Source organism: Chiloscyllium plagiosum, unplaced genomic scaffold, assembly GCF_037043375.1.
Source record: "Chiloscyllium plagiosum isolate Xiang-an unplaced genomic scaffold, Cpla_swu_hap1 HiC_scaffold_10, whole genome shotgun sequence".
NCBI classification, from domain to species: Eukaryota; Metazoa; Chordata; class Chondrichthyes; order Orectolobiformes; family Hemiscylliidae; genus Chiloscyllium; species Chiloscyllium plagiosum.
The window spans coordinates 43682309-43700745 of record NW_028270148.1 but is presented as its reverse complement, the minus strand read 5'-3'; the positions used below and the strand labels follow the sequence as shown (position 1 = coordinate 43700745).

The 18437-nt window shown below is 38.3% G+C and overlaps 1 protein-coding gene across 5 annotated transcripts in view; it reads right to left on the bottom strand.

The window, feature by feature from the left end:
* Positions 1-18437, bottom strand: part of LOC122552794 (synaptotagmin-14) — a 229584-nt gene that overhangs the window by 150645 nt on the left and 60502 nt on the right. For 2 of the 5 annotated variants that reach the window (XM_087991303.1, XM_087991304.1), the window contains exon 2: positions 16362-17693. The exons of the other annotated variants lie outside the window; for them this stretch is intronic. In XM_087991303.1, coding sequence (XP_087847429.1) covers positions 16362-17592 — 1231 coding nt within the window. In that variant the 5' untranslated portion in view covers positions 17593-17693. The remainder of the gene's footprint in view (positions 1-16361; positions 17694-18437) is intronic. 5 annotated transcript variants of the gene reach the window in all.

Sequence of the window (18437 nt, the reverse complement as noted above, 5' to 3'; positions counted from 1 at the left end):
AACATCAGGAAATTACAGGTGAAATATTAATGATTTTCTCTCCACACAGATAAAAATTCACAGCCAGCTAATGCATGAAATGATAATACTCGCAGACAGCAGGGAAAATTCTTCGCCAGTATCACATCATCAAAAAATTAAATTGAGAATTAGCCTCAAGATTCTGTGAAGTTAATCAACAGTGGACAATCAAAAACCCATTATCAATAATTTATTATTTACATATTAAACATTAAAGCATATAAATTTTCCTTCAATGATCAGCAGAGTATATGTCACTGAATTATAAACAAGCTTCTTTAAGAGGATTAAGTCCTATTTTTACTAAAATAAAGCAAAAACAGGCATAATCTAGTGAATCTTATTTTCAGTAAAATTAGCAAAGATATTACACCCTGAGTATCATTACAAATTGAAAGTGGAAAATACTGCGCCCAATAAAATGTTTAATAGGAAGAAACAGTTATTAAACAAAATTGACGGTTTGGGAAATGACATCTTTCAAAAAATGTATAAATGGAACTAAATTGCAGATTATACTGGTAAGTGCAGTCAGCAATGAACAATGGCTTTAGAAAATAATAAGCCTCCTGTGGTGCTGAGAACCCTGAAACAGGATAGGCAATTTGCCTTGGTTCAACACTGGTCCTGCACTGTACTTAATTTTGTTCTTCAATGAAGCCAAAGGTGAGTAATATTAAGCAGGATGCAAATCTGGGGGTGAATTTTACACTTCTCAGTAGTGAACATGAGTCTAGTTAGAAAGTGTGCATTTCACTCCGACCCAAATCTGTTAAAGATGTCAAGTAAAGCATCCTGCAGCCAATGATTGCGTTCAGTAACATGGTGGTGGAGTAGGGCTTCTGAGTCTGGGCTCATCAACTCCATCTGCTTTTCTTTTCATTTCTTCTCTTTCTTTTTTTCTCTCTTTTTTTTTCCTTTTATTTTATTTTACTTACCTCTTGGTTAAGAGCTCGGTAGCGGCAATGACAGGCAGCAAGTAGGCCCAGCACTGCAGACTCGAATAGGCCCAGCAGCACCAATCCGTGGCAGCAGCAGCAGGAGCGAGTTTGGGTTTCTGGTGGCATCTGCATTGTCGAGGCAGTCCTAGCGCCAACTCATGGCTGCTGCGGTGGAGGAGAGTTTGGGTTCCTGACAGCATCTGTGTCCAGTGCAGATTCAAGGAGGTAGATTTGGGCTCAGTACGAGACCTGGTGCCATCAGCATTGGGTACATTGGTGAGGTGGGCCTGAAGCAGACTCATGGCGAAGGCGGAATCAAGTTTGGGCTGGTGAAGTATCCAGCAGCATCTGCACTGGCAAGGTTCATCGAAGACTCAGTGGCAGGGGCATTGGTAGAGGCGAGATGACACCAAAGATTAGTGACTTCTGTTCCAGCAGAAGCAACGTGGTGAAGGAGACTCGTTCCTGGCCATGAGGCCCATGGCCCATGAGAGAACACTTAACAAGAAGCACTGTAAAGTTGGATACTTTTTCTCTATTTCTTCATTTTTCTACCATTATCTTCTATGTTCTGTGTTTTAAGATGGCACCAAGGAGTGGCAATACTATGCAACATTTTTCACTGTATTTTGTAACAAGATGCAAGTCACAATAAATGAATCAAATATCAATTAATGTGTGACTGGCAGAAAGTCAGCAAATTAGGAAGGGTAGTTTGGCCAGTTTGCCAAATAGGAAAGGTTGGAGGTAAGAAGGGACATGTTATCAACCAGTCATAGTCACTTGTTTAAAGGCACCCTGAAAAGGGTTGGCAGGAACTGCATGATAATTAGTAGCCTTTAGAACAGAATTTAAGAGTCAGAGGGTTGTGAAATCTCTTGACATTTATAAAGTAGCAGTGAGTAAGAGCTTATATTTCAAGTCCAGTGACCCTTCTTCAGAATTTGCCAGCACCATCTTGTATGTGTTCAGCTAATCCGGAGTTGCCAGTTCAAAACTTTGGCTTGCCATGAGCATTACTCTATTGGATGTGCTACTCTGCTAGCAGGCTTGGCTGGAACTTTACAGACAGAATTTCTGGTCATTCAAACATGATGTTTGAATAATTTCACTTGCTATGTAAAGGTTCAGGGATATATTATATGTCAACTGTGGACCTGCCTATTGTCTTAGCAAGTGCACAAGGCAACATGAAGCAGAAATGCAACTCCTCCTCCTTGCACTTTGAGATTCTTGGATTGGGTGTTAGTGGTGCTGGGGGAGGGGGAGGTGAGTATGGTAAAGAAGCTTATGAACTAAAACACCTGTGAATGTGTTAGGATCATTGAGAATTGCAGCCCATGCATATAGGACATGTTGGTCACTCATTTGAAAGCATGATTTCAGTACGGGGGAGGGGGTGGGGGGGCAGTATTCATGTGCGTCCCTCTGATTGGCCTCATTTAGTATGTCTACATTAACAACCCACTCACCTGTCCGTTTCCCTAGCAGAAGCTGCAAAGGTTATGCATGTGAAATATGAGGAAAGATAAATGCAGCCAAGACGTTACAGATAAACAGATGATACAGAGCTAATAGTGTAAAGATCACTTTTGGACGGTGGAGTACAAAATGGGAAAACTTACTGTTTTAAACCAAGGGACCATGGAAGAAGATGTTGCAGCTTTTAAAAAAGCAGTTATTGAACTTGTTGTGAGTTGTGCCTACAATGTTGCCTCATCAAGCAGTGTGGTAGGATGTTAGACATCTTGGCTTTATAGGTATGTGTTCAGGACAGTTTTTCCCAATGACAGACTTTTGATTAATTTTTCAACTAGGCCGCGATGTCTGTGTTCTGGAGTGCTCAGCATAGTAACAGCTTCTTGACTGGTTCATGGACAGATGGCTATAGCTCTGTGTTCGGTCATTGCAGCCGAAACATTCAGCCTCTGAAAGAAAAAGCACATCTCTCTGTATCTCTTTCTCCCTTTTGCAAGTGGAAAAAGGAAGGAAAATTCCAAGCAGCTGGCCTCCCTTTCTCTCTCTCTCAGCAAACTTGCTTTTTGAAAGGAAAAAGAGAAAAAAATCTTCAGTGAATGAAAGATTGAGAATCAGTGTGTCCACAACATCGTGTCCTCAACAAACAGCTCAAAGGAATCAGAAGGGAACCAAAGGAAAACGTCTCATCGATGCCTGTAATCTGAACTGGTGCCAGAACTATGCTCCAGTGACATTTTGTGTTCCGTTCCTACCTGTAATGTTCGTGGCTTGTCGTGTCTATTTATGTATCTGTTTATATGTGTATGGGTATTTTCTAAAAGGGATGAAGTTTAAGTTATTTAGTTATAAATTAGTCATTCGTATTTCTTTTTTGCCATTGGTTAAAACTGTTTGAATGCAACGTGATTTTCTTACTAATGATAGTAACCTGAATTATACGGTTAGATAAAATCAGGCACTTGGATGCTTTAGTCGTGGTTTTACATATGTGATGACTCTTGGGCTCGATTTCTAGTGCATTACCTCAGGAGGTATGACTGGGTGTGCAGCTGACTGGTATGGCTCACCCTCTGCTTCACCAAGACTCCCCTTCTCTGGAAGAGCAGATTGTGCATGATCATGGCCATGAGTGAGGTTCCAAAAAGAGCAAACTGCACAGCACCATCTCACGTACATGTTCAATTATGGACCTGGATGGTGACTATCATTTTACTTCCTCTCAGTCCTATGTATAGATTTTGCAGTGTAATCATTAGCTAGGCCTATTGATTTGTTAACAAGCATAAAAGTTTTCAGTTGAAAAAAAAACAGTGGGTTTACTGCTGGGTGGCAGGGATCCCCATTGGAGAGGACCTGGAATGAAGGGTGGTGAATGCAGAGGTCCCGAGTAAACACAGATTGTGGCAATTAATGGACTCCCAGCCCAACTGTTTATTTTGAGTTGCTGGGGAGTCTATGGATATATATCAACTGTGGGCAAGTGCATCTCTTTTTAGTTATTTGAAAAATCCTTTGTTGTACTTTAGATTGCACTTCAGCCCCACATTCCTGATCTCTGGCCAGGAGGGATGTGGGTAAGTCAGAAGACCTCTCTGGATCAGATCCTGGTCATGGCCAAGTTGGCCATTAAAACATGGGGGAGGAGTCATAGTTGATGATTGCCTGCCTCTCTTTTATTGCTACATTTGAACCTGTCATTGTAAAGGGAGAACACAGTGTCCACTGATAGGAAGGTGGGCACTGCAGAGGATTGGGTGTTTTATTTCCCTTTCCAACTCCAATTTGACTTAGCCTTCTCCCTACCTTTCCCTCACATTTGGTGTTATTGCATTTCCCTTAGTATGTTCTGCATGTACATTGAACAAATGGAAATATGGATGATTTAATGGTGCTTGTTAATATGTGAAAATTGCCACAGGTGATTTGATGGAGAAAAATCCATTTGGTAGCATGTGATAGAACTTCTGGGTTATAAAGAAAAAATGAATTAAAAACAAATGGATGTGTTGCTGATTTCAACAGTCACTATGTTAGCAGAGATTAAGGGTGGCATGGTAGCTCAGTGGTTACCATTGCTGCCTCACAGCACCAGGGACCAGAGTTTGATTCCGGTCTCGGGCAACTGTCTGTGTGGAGTTTGCACATTCTCCCAGTGTCTGCGTGGGTTTCCTCCCACAATCCAAAGATGTGCAGTTTAGGGGAATTGGATATGCTAAATTGCCCATTGTGTAGGTTATTAGTCAGGGGTAAATGTAGGGGAATGGGTCTGGTGCGTTACTCTTCGGAGGGTCGGTGTGCACTTGTTGGGCCAAAGGGCCTGTTTCCACACTGTAGGGATTCTAATTGGTGTGATGTAATTGGGTTAGTGACCTAACATCATCAAAATAGATTTTACATTTGAGGAGAAAATGATCTCAATTTCTTAATGTAAAATCCAGCCCCAAGTATATTTGGAAGGTCAGATTTCCACAAGTCATGTAAGGTTAAAATTGCCCACAAAATCCCTGGAAATAGCCAGTCATGGTTGAATAATACTGGATGTAATGCTGGAACGGTGCTCTTAATTTCTCTAGGTTACCTTAAAGATTTTGAAAAGTTTCAGCATTGGTCCTCTCTTACAGATATTACTTTTGTTGGTCAGAGTCCATGACAGGGCAAATTGTACATGGTCAGTGGAAGAATATAGGCTTTATATTGGTATTCATACTGAGTTTCATATTTTTCCCTTAAAATGTCTACAATATCAAACATCACACATAAATTGTACTTTATTTATTATGTCAAATAATGTCACCTAACATTTTCTTGATGTATATAGTACTCTAGAATTAAACTAATACTTGTAGCAAGTTTTGAGAAGATTTGTAGCTTATGTTAAGTTTCTGGATGTAGGTTTGCTCGCTGAGCTAGAAGGTTCATTTTCAGACGTTTTGTCACCATACAAGGTAAGATCATTAGTGAGCATCCAAATGAAGCACTGGTGGTATGGCCTGCTTTTTATTTATGTGAATAAATAATATTATAAAATAATACTATAATAACACATAAATAAAAAGCAGGCCATAAAAAGCAGTGCTTCATCTGGAGGCTCACTGATTATGTTACCTAGTATGGTAACGAAACATCTGAAAACAAACCTTCAAGCTCAGCGAGCAAACCTACATCCGTAATGGTATTCTATTTGCTACTGGAGTAACGTTATCAGTCAAAATCCTTGCATCTAAATATAACATGCATTCCATATATATGTCTGTATATATAGTTATGACAACAGGGTGTGGTTATTTACTTTGCTACTGTATTCATAATCTATTATTTATCACATTGTAACAGAACTTTACATCAACTTTTACACTTTAAAAACAACTTTTGTTTCTGCTTGAAAAACCCTCTGCCTCCTGTCAGGATTAAATAGTGCTTGTCATTTCAACTCTTAAATGATAACTAGGAATGAAAGAATGAAATTTTATAGTGTAATTTGAGAAAATGACATTAGTGATATTAGTGACTATTTAATATTCATATTCAGTACCTTTGTTTCTGTTCTAACTCATGTAGCTCTATTGCCATTTGAAAAATGATTACTAGTTATTAATGACAAATGGCAGTATCTTTAAAAATTTAAAGACTGAAATGGCATCGTTAATTTGAGAATGACATTCAAATAGCAATGTGCTTAACTTACTCTCTGTAATTGACTCAAGCTCAGAGGTTAGAAAAACACCTTTGAAAAAATAATGCTTCAAAAGCAAAAACATTAAGGAAAGGAAAAATCAAAACCAATTGGTTGCTTAAGTACTACAGTGTTTTCTTGGTGAATTATTACTTGAACTAGACATTGCTAAATGAATTACAAATAATAACTGTGACATTTGACCATTGCAATTCAGGACTAACATTAGACAGTCTCTGAGTGTGATGCCAGAAAAAGCACAGCAGGTCAGGTAGCATCCGAGGAGCGGGAGAGTCAACGTTTCCAGCATAAGTACTTCATCATGAATTCCTGACGAAGAGCTTATGCCCGAAACATCGATTCTCTTACTTCTCGGATGCTGCCTGACCTGCTGTGCTTTTCCACCACCACACTCGTGACTCTGATCTCCAGCATCTGCAGTCCTCATTTTCTCCTGCAGTCTCTCCGTGAGTGGTCACCTGTGCAAGCAGATTTATATGAACCTTCTCTGTATCAAATTTCACCCTTCTCCTGGTTGCCTTTAATGAAAATGAATTTAGTTCTAAACATAAATTACAAGATAGATCACCAATATTATCTGATAGAATGGAGAAAACAGGCAAATGTTTTCCACAGAAGAGAATGAAAAAGGTTGAGGGAATCATCTCAGAAAGTTTTTTAAATCACTGTAAAAGTTTATCACAAATAGTGCTAATAGACAAAAGGAACTACAAAAAGCAATATGTCTGAAATATAAACACAATTATAGATATGCACAGAGATCTGAAAAGACAAAGGAAAGGTTACATTTGAGATAAAATTCTTCATCAGAATTTGAAAGGCAAGATAGATGTACCCTTTAGTGAGACTTAAATAAGAACAAGGCTAAAAAACAGAAAATATGTTAAAATATAATTATGTCAATAAATGTATTTATTAACCAGTGAATTATCTTCTTAAAACAAACCAGAAAGGACTGAAGATTGCTGGAGGATATTCAAATACATTTCAATGGCTAAGAAAAAACTTAAGAGGACAAACATGAGCAAAACACAAGAGGTAGAGCTCATAAAACTGAAAGAAAAATGAGACAGACCACTGAAGTTGCAACTGTTGAAGTCAATGTTCAGATCAGGAGGTTATAGAGTACTGGAGGAAAATCAAAATACTCTTCCTGAAACCTGTGTTGATTCACTTGAGAAGGAAAAGTCAAAATGATGATAGCCTGGTTGGATTGAAAGAGTGAACTATGAGGAGATGAGCAGCAAGCTTCGGGGAGGACCAGACATATTAACAAACTTTCTGATCCAGATAATTTTCCTACCTTTCTAGCAAGATTATGGTTTATAATATCAGGGGCACAAAAGCAAAATATTAGAAAAACAAATCCACATAATTATTGCATATAACAGGCCACATATTCAGTGCATATTTCCACGTGGCACGAAAAACCATCTTTCTCACCACTAAGTGTTGATTAAATCAAATTCAGACAGATACAAATAGCTGCTTATTATGTAAGCTACTAATTGTAAATTAAGAGCTCACATAGAATCATCCAATTCAATCATTCCATTTATATCCAAAAGATGTCAAACTGTTAAGAGCAGCCATCAGCTACAAACCAATCATCCTAATTTAATTTCTGCTCAAATTGAGTATGTAACTATATACATTTATAATATAATGCAAAAATTGAACCATTATGAAAAAATGTCATATTCTAATATCAATATTAGAAAAGTTTCCAATGCGTCTCCTCTCACAGTCCAATTCTTTTATTCGTGTGTATTGTATTTAGCCATTCCTCCACCACTGATCCAGTGATACAGTAACAAAAAACACACCAACCAAAGAAGAATATTACAACACATTATCTACCATTTCATTTGATAACAGAAAATGTTATTTCAATAATTGGCATAAGCAGTTTTTGTTCTGGAATGATCAGGAAATAGTGTTTTAAATCATAATTATTCTCATCAAAAAGAGCAGATTGGCAAAAGATTACAATTGTACTGTGTAAAATCTACACTTGGTCAATAAAGCTGTGAAGGGAGTTTCAATGTTAAAACATAGTAGAAGCCTTTGCACTAAATATTATATAAATCTCTAACATTGCCACCTATAGGTACAATAGATATTTCGCAGATATTTGTAATTTATAAAATGGGTTTTCCATTAGAAGGTACAAAAAGAAGAAGGTTTAGATCACGCAGCTCCTCCAACACCTGCTCCATTCAATACAATATGACTAATCTTTTACCTCATTCATTTCCCTGCTCACTATTTGTACTGAAGTTATCTAAATCTATTCCAGCCTTCAATGAATTCAGGGATGGAGAATCAACCAACCTCTGGAGTAGATAATTCCAAAGATTCATGATCCTCTGAGTAAAGAATTTCTCCCCATCTCAAACATAAACAATTGAGCCTTTATCCTGAGATTGTACTCTATTGTTCAAGATTGTCAAACTACATTTCAGTGTCTATCTTGTCAAGACCCTTCAGAATCTTATATGTTTTAATAAGATCTCCTCACATTCTCCTAATTATAGAGAGTACAAATCCAATTTACTCAACCTTTCATCATAGAATCAAACCTTTCATCTCCAGAATCATTCTAATGAACATTCATTGAGCCAACTTCAAAGCAAGTTTATCTTATGTTAGATATGAATCATACTCAACATTTCAGCTGTGGTGTCAAGAAATCCTTTATCATTGTCTTCTTTATTTTCGCATTTAAATCCCTGAGCAATATTGGTCACCATGCCATTCACCTCTTAATTATTTGTTGTACTTGAGTGCTAAGTTACTGTTCCTCATTGGGGTACACCAAAGTCTTTGAATATAAAAATTTAAAAGTTTCATGCCTTTTAAAAAAAGTTATATTTTTCTATTCTTATTATCAAAGTGAATATTTTAACATTTTCCCAAATTGAACTCCATTTACCACTTTGTTGTTGACTGAGTTGACTTATCTATGTCTCTTTACAGCCATAGTATCCTCCTCACATCTTAATTCCCCACCAAATTTTGTTATCAGCAACAATGCTATCCGTTATTCTGTACTTCTTTGTCTATGTTATTGATATACTCTAAATTGTTGAGGCCACTGCAATGATCCTTGTTACATTCCATCAATTATAGTCTGGCAGTTTGAAAGTTGTCTGCTCCTTACCACTTTCCACTGCTTGTCCATTAAACAATATTCCATCCTTGCCAATATATTATCACAGAGTCATAGAGATGTCCAACCTGTCCATGCCGACCAGATATCCCAATCTAATCTACTCCCACCTGCTAGCACCCGGCCCATATCCCTCCAAACCCTTCCTATTCATATACCCATCCAAATGCCCCTTAAATGTTGCAATTGTACCAGCCTCCACCACGTTCTCTGGCATCTCATTCCATACACATACCACTCTCTGTTGCCCCATAGGTCTCTCTTATATCTTTCCCCTCTCACCCTAAACCTATGCTCTCTAGTTCTGGACTCCCCCACCCCAGGGAAAAAACTTTGCCTATTTACCCTATTCATGCCCATCACAATTTTACAAGCCTCTATAAGGTCACCCCTCAGCCTCCGATGCTCCAGAGAAAACAGCCCCAGCCTGTTCAGCCTCACCCTATAGCTCAAATCCTCCAACCCTGGCAGCATCCTTGTAAATCTTTTCTGAACCCTTTCAAGTTTCACAACATCTTTTTGATAGATGCAATATTCCAACAGTGGCCTAATCAATGTCCTGTACAGCCGCAATATGACCTCCCAACTTCTGCACTCCACTGGTCACAGGCCTCCAGCCTGAAATAAAAACCCTCCACCACCACCCTCTGTCTTCCACCTTTGAGCCAGTTCTGTATCCAAACGGCTAGTTCTCCCTGTATTCCGTGTCAAACGCCTTACTGAAGTCCATATAGATCACATCTACCACTCTGCCCTCATCAATCCTCTTTGTTACTTCCTCAAAAAACTCAATCAAGTTTGTGAGACATGATTTCCCACGCACAAAGCCATGTTGACTATCTCTAATCAGTCCTTGCCTTTCCTGTACATGTACATCCTGCCCCTCAGGATTCCCTCCAACAACTTGCCCAGCACCGACATCAGGCTTACCGTCTATAGTTCCCTGGCTTGTTCCCTTACCACCCTTCTTAAACAGTGGCACGATGTTAGCCAACCTCCAGTCTTCTGGCATCTCACCTGTGACAATCGATGATACAATTATCTTAGCTAGAGGCCCAGCAATCACTTCTCTAGCTTCCCACAGAGTTCTAGGGTACACCTGATCAGGTCCTGGGGATTTATCCACTTTTATGTGTTTCAAGTCAATCCAGCACTTCCTCCTCTGTAATGTGGACATTTTGCAAGATGTCACCATCTATTTCCCTACAATCTATACCTTCCATATCTTTTTCCACAGTAAATACTGATGCAAAATACTCATTTAGTATCTCCCCCATTTTCTGCGGCTCTACACAAAGGCTGCCTTGCTGATCTTTGAGGGGCCCTTTTCTCTCCCCTTTTGTCCTTAAACCATTACTCTTTGTATTGGATTTTACACCCCTTTGCTTGTGGGCTTTAAAACATGTAAAATCCAGTGAGTGGCTTTCACACCAACTACATGCCCCTCCTCATCCACCTAAAATTTACAGGGGGGGCACCAAGCTGCCCTTCAGCCTTTTGAAATCCTGACCAATTAATGGCAATGTAAGGTCCTAATCTCACCACCACAAAAATTTTGCTTACAGCAGGGGAAGCTTCACATCATATGGGTTGCCGTGCAGCTTCAGCTTCATGGGACAGTGTCAGTACATAAAGGGAACTTCTTTGTGGGTCCCACCAAAAACATCCTATCACCTTTTAGCCCTCCCCTCTAACCACTTGAATCCAACACGTTACTCTGCACACCCAGTTGCTGAAAACACCAAATCCAGACACAGGGGAGAGGACCACAACACTCCAAAAAATTTGGAAAGCCATTTATACCACATCTATTCATTTACTTTTATCTACCTTGATATACATCTACAAAAATAAAAGGTCAAATGTGATTTTCCTTTCCTAAAACTATGCTTAACCAACTATGATTTTCTAAGCTCCTTGTTAATACGTGATTAGTAATAAAATGCAGCATTTTCCTGATGTCAAGCTAACTGACCTGCCATTCCTATATTACTGTTTTCCTCTAGTTTGGAAAATAATAATTAATGCATCCAATATCTCTCTAGATGCCTCTTTTAGAACCCCAGCTCCAATACATTTGCCAGCTTTCAGTAGACCCTCGAACACTTAATCATTGCTGGTATTAGATATTTAAAGTTCATAAATTTTTATTACTCCCCTGCTTATTCTCTACTCCTTGTATGTAATTTAGTTCTTCTACTATGAAAAGAGACACAAAAATAATGTGTTTAAAGACTCACTCTTTATATAATTCAGGCTGTGGTTAGGGCTTTAAACAAAAATTGGGGAATGATATGGAGGGGTCAGGTGAAGGCAAATTTAGAAATCTGAAGAGAAAAAGAATTGTAGTGATTTGAGAAAAGGTAAGCACAGCGAGACAGGAAGGGACAAACATGTGTATTAGCAGATAAAATTAATAGCTGAACTTAAAAATTATGTCGAACTTGTCCAACAGTAAAGTCACAATTTCTGAGTCATTCAGGTCCAAGAACATTAGAAGCAGTCCTCAAGTATACTCAGTTCATTGGTGTCAGGCAAGACAATAAGCTACAGACCTTGGGTTTTTGACCAAACCCTGGGGTTTATCTTCCCAATTTACATTAAAACCTGCTCTATGTTAGGTACACTTTGATAAATCAAAAACATTGAGAGATTTGCAATGTTCATTCTCAAAATGCACTGAATACTGCAATGTCTAATTTTGGCAATATACCAATGCATCAACAAACATAAAAGTAAAGTAGTGGTAAGTAACATATTACCAGAAGAACATACAAAGAATATTTTTTTTAAAATTCTCTTTATCAGAATATGTGAGGCATTTATTATACTCTAGGCACACTAGCAACACAAATTCAGATAAATGGGTTTAATCTAATCACCATTACAGAAATATGGGGCAATATTTTTAATTGTCAATGGAGATGAAAATGGGTGCATGAGTTTCAAAAATTGCATTTCCAGAGGAAGACATTTGATCCTGCCAAGTCAAGGGCAGCTTGGAATTTTGAAAGGGCTTGCAAGAGGGAAAGAATGAGAAACCTTCTTGCTACCAGTAAATGATTGTTAAAGTTATTTAAGCAACGTGTTAAAGGGCCTATCAGAAACGGAGTGGGATTTTCAGTCTTCTTTCCAGGCAATGCTGAACAAAGTAGAGAATTTTAGAATGTAACAGAGATGTTTGGGAACTGGGAGAGAGGTTTATTTTCACCTGTGTATTTTTCTGAAATTAGAGCAGTCAACAACCAGCATGTCAATAACTTTATGTCAAATTATCACCAATGATCACTTTGTACCACCTTATTTGAGCTGTATTCTCTCCCTGCAAGATAACAGCAGCCTCCAGATTACTGCTTTCCTTTTCTTCTGTTTCCAGGCAGGCAGTTCCTGCCTTCTCGGAGTGACGTGGTGCCTTGCATTGGATGCCGAGCTCACCAGCTGACCAATCAAATAATGCAAATTTAAAAGTAGCATGACAAGACTGATGCAGTTCGGGTGTGGAGTTAGAACCTGGAATTCAGTCAGGGTTGGATTCACAAACAAGCTTTGAAAATCCAGCCCATGACTACTAGCTGATTGGGTTTGGGAAATAAATATTTCAGGCTATCCAATATTTCAACAGACAGGCAGAATAGAAAATTAGGAGGGGGATCATGAAAGTAAAAGATGAAATAAGGACAGTTGTAAGAAGGGAAGATTGGCTTAGAAGATCTGGAAGTAAAATCAGAATGGCTAAAGATCAAGAGTAACAATGGTCAGAAAACATTGGTGTGAATAGTTATAACCAGTGTACTTAGCATAGTTTGTAACAAAGGCATTGTGATAAAATTAGGGTCTTTAATATTCATATAAACTGGTAAATTATATTGAAAAAGGCAGTGTGGAAGATGGGTTTGGAGAATGCTTTCACAACAGTTTCCGAGGTCGATACATTTTGGAACCAACTAGGAATACATATATTGTAGAGCATTGTGTAATGAGATAGTAATAACTAATTATGGAATAGTAAATGATTTTCTGGGAGAAAATTATCATAACATTATTTAATTCCATATCAATTTTGACACAAAATCTGAGTCTAAATTAAGAATTTTAAACTTAACCAAAAGACAATTATGCAGGTATGAGGAGGGAGAACTGGTTAAGACAGTTTGGGTAAACAGACTGAAATAGCCATATATAAACGGTGAGAAACATTCAAATTTTGACACAAATACATTCCAATAAAAGAAGACTCAACATTACTTATTACATTGCAAATAACAGTAGTGAATTTGAGGACTGGAAGATTTTTAGAAAGCAGGAAAGAGCAAACAAAAAGTTAATACAAGAAAGGAACAAATAGAAAGATAGTGATATAAAATATTAGGAACATAAAACCAGATTAAAAGAACTTTTCTAAGATAATCAAAAGAGCAGATAGTAGATAATCAAATGTTACACCATGAATTGAAACACCTTCCAATAGCACTCTTTGAACTGCTCATTTAATTATTTGATCTGTTTCACCCTCTACCAACTTGGCTCAGTTAGTAGTACAGAGATTACTTGAGGTTTTACACATGCATTTAAAATCCAGTTAATCAATTTCTCTCTGCGGACCCACACAATCTTAGTTTTACGTACCATCTTGTTTCTACGTATACATCAACAACTGGATTCACCCCTTTCACACCAAGAATGGAATTTTATGACCCTCCTGGAAGTAGGCAGGCAGATGGTGGGAGGCATAATCATAATAATGGCCACCTAAGAGCCTCTTCCTGCTGCTGCTGGTATTTCACCACCGACCACCTAATGCCCTTTGTGTAAGTGAGGAGGTAAATTGGGCCCTTCCAGTTTGGACAACCTGTTCCCAAAAGAGAACCCCAACCATGCAGTCTCCTTGCCTCATTCCATGTTCCCCTCATCACTGATTTGCCAAATCCCAACCTCTGCTAAGCCTTGAAGGCATCTGCATATCTGGCAAAAGGATCCTCTCTTCGTTGGTGACTCCCTGCCAGCAGTAGCCATTGCGTATGGTGGCACTGTTGGGAATATACAGCTGCCTACAGCCATTAAACCAATAGGGACCATCCAGCCAAGCAGAGGTTTGCGCATCCCAGTCTCCAATCAGGTGATCAGGACCACTACCATCACATAATATTTCCATCCAAGTTCTTCTCTAACCCTCTAAGCTCTGGCATCGTGCCAATCACCTAACAATCAAAATACATGGGCCATCCCAAATATAGCAGCTGCATGGCTGCTAAAACACAGATAGATTGCTAACTTGGTCAAACAGCAAGGGATGCTGGAGAAATTGCCAAGTAAAACTCTGAAGTCACAAAACCCACCCACCAGACACAGTGCAAACACAGCAGTCAGGTGATAATGATATTTGCATAACATAAAGGCAACAGTTATCCTGGACAGACATACTCCAAACAGCTTATCAACCAATTTAAGAAGGACCCAGACAGAATGGCATTGGGTCCTGCTACAGAAAGAAACAAACAGTAGCAGGCCATCCTAATGATTAAAAATGTTTCAAACCGTTAAATCTGTCTCCCTGATTGGCCAGAACTATAGAAAGTTTCAGAAAACCACCCAAAAAGGTATAAAGACATGGTTCACCTGCAAAGAAATCTCTTGGACTCTCTTCGAACTTCTGAGGAGACCAGCATGGCCAAAGGCAGAGACCTGCTGAATGTCCAGAAAGAGAGAGGAAGAAAAAGCAGCTTTGCAGTCCCATTGAAACAGAAAGAGTGGCTGCACAAATCTACAAGAGGCTCAGGAAGTATTATAAAATTAAGGGGCTGAACAGGATTAGTAAATTGTAGTAAAAGCTATTGTAACTTGTTTCCTAATAAGTCGGGATTGCTTTGCATTGGTACTGGCTTGTGTTCATAGTGATTTGACTGCTTCGGTCTTGTGAGACATCTGGGCAAATACATTCATAATGTTCTGTTTGAAGTTGTATAACTTGCTTTGAGAAGGAACAGACCGATATGGAGGTTACACAACAAAAAAAAGTATAGCCTTAAATCCTGCCTCCATTTCCGCCCTCCAACACTTTTCCATGGGGTAAAAGAGACAGTAGGTCCCAAACTGTAATTTCATTGTGGCAAGGTCATTCAGAGTGGAGGGTGGGTGAGAGGTTGTTGGGTATAGGAGTGGGGAAGTGAACTGAGTACTTGTTAAGGCTTCTCTGATAGACCTCAATGTTCGTCATATATCCATCTGGACTAATGGATTTGGGAACAGAAGCCTATGAAGGCAGGCATTTTAATGTGACCTCTCCAGAATCAGCCTACCTCCATCCCAGCAGTACCCCCCAGGCCAATTAAGGTCTTGCCAATCACAAATAGCACTCAGTAGCTGGAGATAGAGGTGGCAATACAACTCTAGCTCAGTTCCAACTTCTTGTTGCCACAATATTATGGCTGAACTTAAAAATTATGTACAATATTTTTTATTCCCTACCCCAGTTGAATTCTTATTGACTAACAGTCCAATGCAGTGAGTTTCAACTTTGTAACTCACTCAACACATCTTTTCACTGAAGTAGAACGTATCTTGTGATTTTATAAAATGTAAACTGGGAAGATAAAACAAGTACAATTTTTGTCTAAAACTGAAGAACTGCAACGTATTGCAGGATCTTGCAGGCATTGGTGAACAGAGTAAGGACTAAGGATCACATGCAGCATTGCCTGACCTGAATTTTAGTTCAGAGGTGGTTATTTTACTGCTGAACTATTTCTACATAATTTTTAAGTCCCAGACTTCTCACATAATCTCAAGGCAGTAAATGATTTAATTGCATGCATAACATTTGAAAATTCTTGTAGACATTTTCAGACATAACAAAACCAGCAATGGAAAATATATTACTTCAGTTATCCTTGAAGAAGAGGAAAAAAGTCAAATACAGAACTTCTCTAACATCAAGTCAGACATATAATAGTGTTTCTGAAGGCTAGATTAGAAAGTTCTGAATCTTTGTAAAGTGCTGATGACAGAAAAGTTCAGGCTGAATTTTCAGCAGGTCAAGTTGGAAAAATGCTCTCACCTTTGTCCAGAGTTTTCTTTTCTTTTTTTTCTTTCTTGACTTTTCCACTTTTTTCTGATATTTTGGTACAAGAGGCTTCATTTTCTCCTTTTTTGTCCACTTCTTGTCTTTGAAACTCATTTTTATGATCTGAGTGTTTATCATCATTTGAAATGATTCCCTCGAGATTTTTGGTCCATTTTTCTGAATTATCGGGTTTATTAATTGCTGACTTCTTTGCACCATGTAGTAGCCAGCGGGTTAACTTTTTCCTTTCGTTATCTTTTTTTTGCCTTTCCGCATCCAGTGCTACAGTAGTTTGATTAGTTGTTTTATTATATCCAATATCAAGTATTGATGATTTCCTTTTTCCCTTTTTAGGTACTTCCTCTTCCTGTTTATCATTAGCTACATATTCATTGTTGTTAATTTGACTACTTATGTCGTCAGTACTATATTTGCTAGATTTACTTGATTTGTTCCTTTTGTCTTGCAAAGGGAGATTATTAACTTCATAATTGGACTTCTTCAAATCTACATCAGATAACATGCATTTGAACTTTTTATTCTCTTCATTTATCATTTGAGGTTCTTGTGCAGCACTGTTGCAACCTGAAATAGTATAATTATCTACACCTTCACAATTCTCTTGTTTCTGCTGTGGGCTTTTCTTGACTTCTGTGAGTTTTAACTTCTCTGATTCTCTGAAATGACTTAGTGATGTTTTGTGCTGCTGTGCTTCTTTTTGTCCCATAGTACCAGAGATATCTGTGTATTCTAGAGAGGAAATGTTTTCCACTTGTTTATAATTCAAATCCCTTGTACTTGTCTCTGCAGAAACATCACTTGTTAAACTACAAACTGGAGATTGATGTTGCAACCAATTCTGCCTTTTTTCTTTTGTAGTTTCTGACACAACGTACCTCGCATCATCTTGCGACTCGCCCGAGTTATTGTTTGTTGCGCAGCTTCTTGTTTCTTCTCCAGCTTCAGCAGACAGCTTCTTTATTTCAGCTTCTGAGCTGATACTTGGAGATGCTACATTATTGTCTGTACAAACTTCAGAAGATTCATCTTCTGTACGCAAGCCATTTAGGATTTGTGTTACCTGCTCTGTGACTGAATCAGCCACACTATAACCAGCCTGCCCAACTGCATCACTCAAGCCCTCTACAACACTGCTAAGCTGTTCGACTAAAGAGGACACTGATGGAAAATTCAAGCTTTGTTGAAAACTCTTGAAAAACGACATTTAAGCAAGCAGTCTTTTTAACCCCAAGAAAGCAAAACCCCCTTCAGATGCAATGTGCAACTGGTTAATGTGCCAAATTGGTCATCCTTTTCAGCTTACCTCTGTTAGTAAATAAATACAAAAGGCATTAAAATTCATTATTATATGCATATCTAATAAACATCAATGTACAAATTTTCAACAATTAGCCTAAAAACATGAGCTGTTGGTGCATTGTCCTTATTTTGGATTTAAGAGTAAGTAGTTTTTGAAGAAATAAACAGGAAATGTGAGCTTATAAATCAATACATAAAACTGGGATTTTCAACCAGCCTGAATGTCAATCTTGAGGTGCCACAGATAGGCACTTTAGTGTCACCATACTAGCATGAGGACCAAATGTTCTTATCTTTGTATTATGGGCAGGGAACCTTACCTGCTGACTTCACATATAGGAAATCAGGCACTTTACCCCATAATTTGTATACACATTGGGTTACCACTGGGGAAATTAGCACTCATTGCCTTCCCCCTTCTTTTCCTACAATTCTTCCACCTCACCAGCAACTGCACACCTCCCAAAGCACCACTTTCAGTTCCCTTGGGTATTCGGGAATCTATAGATTGAATGTTCTTGAGTATTTGTTTCTTAGATTACAAATAGAGTCATGTAAAATGGAAGTATCCATGAAGCAATTATACAATACTATTAGGTGTAGTGCTTGTTAAGTTATAAAGAGGAAATTATTTGGAGAACATGAACACCCAGCAAATTATGATTCGCTATTATGATATAATTAAAGTTATCTTCAATTATATTGAACAATTAAATAGAATACAAATAATCCCTAGATTTTCAATTATAT